This window comes from Crocuta crocuta, unplaced genomic scaffold, assembly GCF_008692635.1.
Source record: "Crocuta crocuta isolate KB4526 unplaced genomic scaffold, BGI_CrCroc_1.0 scaffold696, whole genome shotgun sequence".
NCBI classification, from domain to species: domain Eukaryota; kingdom Metazoa; phylum Chordata; class Mammalia; order Carnivora; family Hyaenidae; genus Crocuta; species Crocuta crocuta.
The window spans coordinates 677708-684988 of record NW_027529467.1 but is presented as its reverse complement, the minus strand read 5'-3'; the positions used below and the strand labels follow the sequence as shown (position 1 = coordinate 684988).

Here is a 7281-nt window from a genome sequence, read left to right as displayed (position 1 = left end):
ATAGCATGTTATAACCCCTATGAAGAGGATTTTTGTAACATATGGTAAAATTGTAAATTTATTTACCATTTTGCCTATCAGTACTACTTACACGCTTTAAGTCACATTTACAGAGCTCAAGTGTGGTACAAAGTGAGTGTATAACAAATGTGAGTGCCCTAGGTTATTTGAAGCTTTTGTGAACTAGTATCCTGCTCCTCATGGGACTCATTAACGGTATGTTTTGGAGACATTTCTACTATTCTCTTAGCGTGTAGGCCATCTCCTCTCTAGCCTCCCTATCTCTTCCACCATTTACAGGTTGCATGAAGTAAGATATGAATAGACTCCTGAAATATAAGCTTTTCTAACACCTTGCCTTGTGTAATGTTCAACTGAAAAAGCTTAGAGATAGGGTGCTTGGGTGGCTTAGTTGGTTAAGCATCCACCTTCGGCTCAGGTCATGATCTCACAGTCTATGAGTTTGAGCCCCATGTCAGGTTCTGTGCTGACAGCTCAGGGCCAGGAGCCTGCTTCGGATTCTGTGTTTCCCTTTCTGTCTTCCCCTTCTCCATTTGCACTCTCTCTCTCTCTCTCTCTCAAAAATAAATAAACTTTAAACACTTTTTTAGAAAAGCTTAGAGACAACACCCAATAGAATTAAAGAATTAAATAGAATTTAATGAAATAGAATTTAAAATTCCTAAATGTCAAAGGGCAGCATTTCTAAAATAAGTTATTAAAATGGAAACAGCTAAAATATCAGCAGAAGAATAGGCATTAGACAATTGGCACCACAAAGTTTGAGAATGAGTTTGCAACTCTAAAAACATTGCCTTCTTGGAAAAATAGTGCATTTTGAAAGATATCTTTTCCAATATATCTTACATATCTATTATATCTATCTGTCTATCTTTCTATGGAAAAAGAAATCAGGAATGCAGGATCTGAAATACTGTGAGTCTTCTCTCACTCAGCAACCACCAACTTGGTGTTAGGAGTTGCTCCCAACTTCCAGAAGGGGAGTCTGTGAATTCTGTAGCATCTGCAGAAACAATGATCTCTTCTTTTGAAAGATAGCAAGGGATTGCATAGTCCTTTCAGGAAATAATTTTAGTATTTGCAAATATTTAAATTAGAAGATCTTAATAGCACCTTTTTAAATTAGTATATTTGGCATACATGTTAAATATTTTTATCCTTATTGTCAGTCGTGTTTTCTTGTGGTCCTTCAACAATTCAGGCCAAATTATGAGGCCCAGTCACCAAGGAAAATGAATATAAGACACAAACATGCTGGCTAGAAAAAAACAGAACCCACNGAGAGGGAGGAAGAGGGAAAGGGCGAGGGAGAGGGAGAGAAGGAGGGGGGGAGAGAGAGAGAGAGAGAGAGAGAAAGAGAGAGAGAGACTTCAGAAATGACAAAAAGGAAAGGAGAAATATTTTCATAAAGGAAAGGGACAAAGCCAAAGAAGGAAAGATATCAGAGGTTAGTGTCATTCTTGGCCCCTGGTCTCCTCAGGCTGAAGGATGGGGGAGAATCTGAGGGTCTAAACATTTACTCAAGGAAGAGTGAGTTTATTTAAAAAAGATGGTTTTAAAAGACCAAAGACTGGGGTTCCTGGGTGGCTCAGCTGGTTGAACATCTGACCCTTGGCTTTGGCTCAGGCTGCGATCTCATGGTTCGTGGGTTTGAGCCGTGCATCGGGCTTTGTGCTGACAATGCAGAGCCTACTTGGAATTCTCTCCCTCTCTCACTGCCTTTCTTCAGCTCACATTCTTGCTCTCTCTCTCAAAATAAATAAATACTTATTTAAAAAAATACAAAAGACTAATAAGTCTTTCACTGTGAAGCTTACTCTTTTTTCCTGTTATATATCAAAAGTATTTCAGACCAATTAAAGAAAATTAAGAAGCCACAAATTATCACAATTTATTAAAATTTTTTTAATGTTTATTTTTGAGAGAGAGACAGCCAGAGCCTGAGCGAGGGAGGGACAGAGCGAGGAAGACACAGAATGTGAAGCAGGCTCCAGGCTCTGAGCTGTCAGCCCAGAGCCCGATGTGGGGCTCGAACTCATGAACTGCGAGATCATGACCTGAAGTTAGACGCTTAACCGACTGAGCCACACAGGCGCCCCCACATAATTTATTTTTAATGTTAACAATCTTGATCCGATATGTTTTTATAACATTCGTATCCTTCTGAAGTGATTTGCCTGCAACTGCCTTGAAAATGCCTCTTCTTGGACAGATCCATTTATCAGCCTTGTGTATTGTTCCCACACCGGGAATTCTGAGTCCCAGAAGGGGTACAAAACTCACAAACATGTATTTTCTTGGTGCCTCCTTAAATGTGTAGTTTCTAATCCCAACCAAATACCTTTTATATTTTAATTTTTATCAGCTCCGTCCTTCATTCCTTCCAGCAATTACTTCCAATCACTGAGCCACTCTTCAAATCTCCTTCTGCCTCTTGCCAGCAGATAAAAATATAAATGTAACTGCATTTAATTCCAAAGCCCCTCTAGCGCCCTAACAATTTATCTACAGTCACGTTTGTTTTACTCTATCTCCACCTGTCCAAAGGTAGAAATGCCCCTCCTGGGGGCGNAAATGCCCCTCCTCTTCTCGGCTCCTCCTTTCACTTCCCGTCTGATCCCAGTGCTCCCAGAGCCATACCCATCAGTTAAGCCCTACCTCCTTTACAGGTTTAACTTCTTAATCCTGTCTTCCTTTTTCTGCCTATACATATGCTCGTGTTTTCCATAGTAAAATGCTGATTTCCTTGAGTCTACAATCAACTTTTATTTTAAAGGAAACTTAAACAAATGTTTAGTTATATTTGAGAGAGAGAGAGAGAGAGAACATGGGCAGGAGGGGCAGACAGGGAGAGAGAAAATCTGAAGTAGCTCCACACGGACAGCAGAGAGAGCCCCATGCGGGGCTTGAACTCGCAAACTTCAAGATCATGACCTTAGCTGAAGATAGATGCTTAACTGACTGAGCCACTCAGGTGCCCCTACAACCACCTTTTACTAATACTGGCAAGTCTCTCCTCATCACAGTCAAAGTCTACACAAGGGAATTGTACGTTGGATGACAGTATGTTCTTAACTTTTACTTGATTATTTCATACCAAGAGCAAGAGGAGGTGATCAGGAAAGACAAAAACTTCAACAAGTCAACAATAGTGCTAAGCTTCAGTATTAATACAAAAATAGTCATTTAGGGGGCACCTGGGTGGCTCAGTCAGTCAAGTGTTGGACTTCAGCTCAGGTCATGATCTCGCAGTTTATGGGTTTGAGCCCTGTGTCGGGCTCTGTGCTGACAGCTCAGAGCCTGGAGCCTGCTTCCTATTCTGTATCTCCCTCTCTCTCTGCCCCTCCTCTGCTTGCTCTTTCTCACTCTCAAAAATAATAAACATTAAAAAATTTCAGAAAAAATAAAAAACATAGTAATTTGCATTCATGATAAATACAATTTGCCTCAATCAGACTGATGGAGATTAAGGAGAATGCTACTAGTCAGAGTTTACAAGGTTCAGGAAAAGAGGTAAGGTCTGTAATAGACTCCTCATAGGAGCACGAATTGCAACAGTATAACCATCTTGGAGAGCAAGTTGGTTATTTATATCAACAACCTTAACATGTATGCGTTCCTTTTGGCCAAACAATTGAGCTATATAAAATGAGGTGTGGCAGCAGTAGTAGTTTTAGTAGATGTAGTAATAATATTTGAAAAGATAAAATTAGTAATGCCCAGTATTATATTTTAAATGTGGTTCAGAAAACTCATAATGGGTTGGTTTTGATTTCAGACCCTCATTATTTGGTCTTTTAATAAAAAGTGAACAGAAACTCTACACGATCTAATTTAAAAATATGTATCTTTAATATGATATGAAAAAATAAAGCCAAGTTTTGTTAGAACCAGAATTTCATTAAAAATTATAAATATGCTATATATAAAGCAAAGAGTGTGTGTCCATTGTGGAAAACAGTGTGAAGATTCCTCAAAAAGTTAAAAATAGAACTACCCTATGATCCACTATAATTGCACTACTGGGTATTTACCAAAAAAATACAAAACCACTAATTCAAAGGGATGCATGCACCCCTATGTTTATATGATGATATATGAAATTACTGAATCACTATCTTGTACGTATGAAACTAATAGAACACTGTATGTTAACTATATGGAAATTAAAATTTCTCAAAGGAAGAAAAGAGGGAAACGAAACAAAATCAGAATACTAGAATTTCTAAAAACTGAAGGAATAAACATTGGCATAGTTGAGTCATGTCAAAAAATCTTACAGATATACTAATTTACATATTTGGCTTTACAGATAAAATTGGAAGAACTTGACTTGGTACACAGATTCCTAATTAAATTTTTTAAAAATGTTTATTTATTTTTGAAGGAGAAAGAGCCAGGCTCCAGGCTCTGAGGTGTTACCACAGAGCCTGACATGGGGCTAGAGCTCACACGCTTTGAGATCATGACCTGAGCCTAAGTCAATGCTTAACCGACGGAGCCACCCAGGTGAAATTAGATTTCTAATTTCTGATTCTGGCTCTGATTTATAAGTTGTGATTTCAGCCAAGACACTTCATCTCGCACATCTTGTTTTCTCGTTTACAGGATAATGGTGTTGAAACAGCTAATGGATTTCTGAAGTGTCCGTTATCTTTAAAATGCTTTGGTTCTGTGATAAAATAGATCTCACTAATAATTACGAAATAACATATGTAAAATATAAAAACAAATACTTACTTGTTAGTATGATATCGATTAGAACATCCTCCTTGGTGGGATTTTGGAAATTTATAACGACAGACGATTGAAGACGGAGGTATGCGGTCATTCTTTTCAAGTCCATAGGCTTGGGGAATAGTCCTATTCCAGACAGGCAGAATCTCCATTCTGCAAACTGTTAAAAGATAAACATTCATGACATATATATCCTAATCATGTACATTTCATTTGCAACACTTACTAAGTGTAACATGCATAAAAATCGTGGCAGATAAGAGACATTTTGTTGTTAATATTTCATATGCAGTTATATTTTTCCTTTCTTTTCCAAATTCTTTTTGATTTTACTGAAATATTAGTATACTTCCACCCTAAAAAAAGGCGGCAAAAGACCCATACTCAAATATTAAGCATATTTCTAGGCATAAAAGTTTATTTATAGCAACATAAAAGATAAATCTTAATGAAAACCTTGCATTTCTGCTCAAGGTTTTTTACAAAAATCAATTTGTCTAGCAAACCAGATACTAAATACTGTATGAAGTTTCCAAAGTATTAGGGTGAATTTCAAGTGAAATTCAGATAGTTATCACATGAAGGCAAAGATGGTGAGGCACATATTGAAGCCCCGTTAAAAAGAAGTGTGCACATTGCATGACATATAATTTATCCCCACCATCTATTACAGTGTACATTCTCTTAGTACAAGATAGGGGTGAAGAGCTCAAAAATTATGTGAAGGAGATTGCATGTAGCCACTGTTCTTATCTGGGTTTCATAAGTCTGCAAAGCACTGTTTGAAAATGTTCCCTTTGTGTTCATTTAGAATAAAAGTCCCAAGAATACAGCAGGCTCTGACTCAGTTCTCTGCACTGAACACTGTGCTAACGTTACAGATGAATAGAGGTCACTAAATAAAAACCAACAAAAAATAACCTAGTTTATAATGTCTTAAACTGCATAGATGTGATCAAGCCTAAATTCCAATGAAAGAGGGAAACTTTTAAGATTGTTTCAAACTAGGATAGGTGATGACAGTAAATCCATAAAATGCTATCTTTGCATAGGAGAGATTAAAGGGAAGTTGTACCTGCATATATCTTCAGATGACTGCATTGCTTCTGGTTAGACATTCTACTAGCAGAATACAAGTGTACTATGTTTTTACTTATGATGTCCTGACTTGACTACACAATTGAATGACTGGAATCAAGCATCAGGGTTCAATTACATTAACAACTGTTTTACATAAATTACTTATATCTTTTGGTTACGTGATAAAAATCAATCCTGAAGGACAGAAATAACATTACTTTAAACCACTGGGAATGAACGAGACTACAAAAACAAGGAGGCGATGTGTTCGTGGTTTGCCACGTGGTCTCCAATACTGGAGCTTCTAAATTAAACCACATCCCACCATTACTGAACACTAGTATCCACAAACTGCTCTGGCATTGCTTAAACTATCCCTTTCGGTTCAGGGAGGGGAAATTAAAGAGTATCTGAATGACCATGTGCATTACAAAAAGAAAGTGACATATTTAGCCCATCTTTATCTCTAACTTTCTTGAAAGAAGACACAGCTAACCCTTTAAAAATCTGATTTCAATGTTTCTGAAAGATAAAGCAAGTGGAAGTAAAGGACAGCAAATCTGGCTTAGACACTGAGCAGAGCTCAAGGACAACGGAACCTGCTAAGAATCAACAAAGTTTTCATAGACACGGGCTACATGAACCATAGATTCATACTGTGTAATCAAACCAGTCTGACTAAGTCTTCTTTCATTTTTGCTATTTTGACCTTCAGATACAGCAAGTCACATGATCAAGTGTGAATGAAATAACAGCAACTATTTGAAAATAAAACTAAAACAACTGAAAACCAAGAAAGAAAATCTAAGAACGTCAGTCTGATCTAAGAGAAGGTCTGATTCCCAGGTTTGCAGCCTACTACTGTTGCTCTCATTCTGTTACACTGTAACACAATCTCATTTAGACATTCTGGTAGCATAATAAGAGTTCCTGCAATTTACAGTTGTGAAGCCCTAGGCAAAGAAACCTCAGATTCAAAAATCTGCACAAACAACCCTAGAGTGAAGTTAGATTTTTACAAGGCAGGCCTCTTCACATGGATCCAAACCCGAAACAAATGAAACGAAAAATGAACTATAGCCACTTCCTTCAGTTCAACAGAGACAAATGATATGAAATAGTTCAAATTTATCATATAAGAACTGCCATTTGTAGACTTTAGATTAAGCAGCTACTCATTTGTGTGTGTCAGTTCAACTATATTTACAAGAGAGGGATAGAAATCTACACTAGTGTTTCCCTAATGGTTAAAAGTTATTGTAACCTCTTAGAGAAGTAAACTCTTTAACTTTGTTTTAAAAAATATCTTCTTTAGATGCCTACACATAAATGATATATACTGTATTTCCAGAAGTTCATTCAATTAATACTTGGCAATAAACTGTTTTTGCTAGCTAAGGTTGGTGTGTGGATAAATTAGATAAAAGAGGAAGTCCCAAAGGA

General features: G+C 37.1%; 1 protein-coding gene across 1 annotated transcript in view; it reads right to left on the bottom strand.

Moving 5' to 3' along the window:
* CFAP47 (cilia and flagella associated protein 47) overlaps positions 1 to 7281 on the bottom strand; it is a 492482-nt gene that overhangs the window by 94851 nt on the left and 390350 nt on the right. The window contains 2 exon segments of the mRNA XM_077760783.1: positions 1273 to 1279; positions 4758 to 4918. Of these exon segments, the coding sequence (XP_077616909.1) occupies positions 1273 to 1279; positions 4758 to 4918 (168 nt within the window).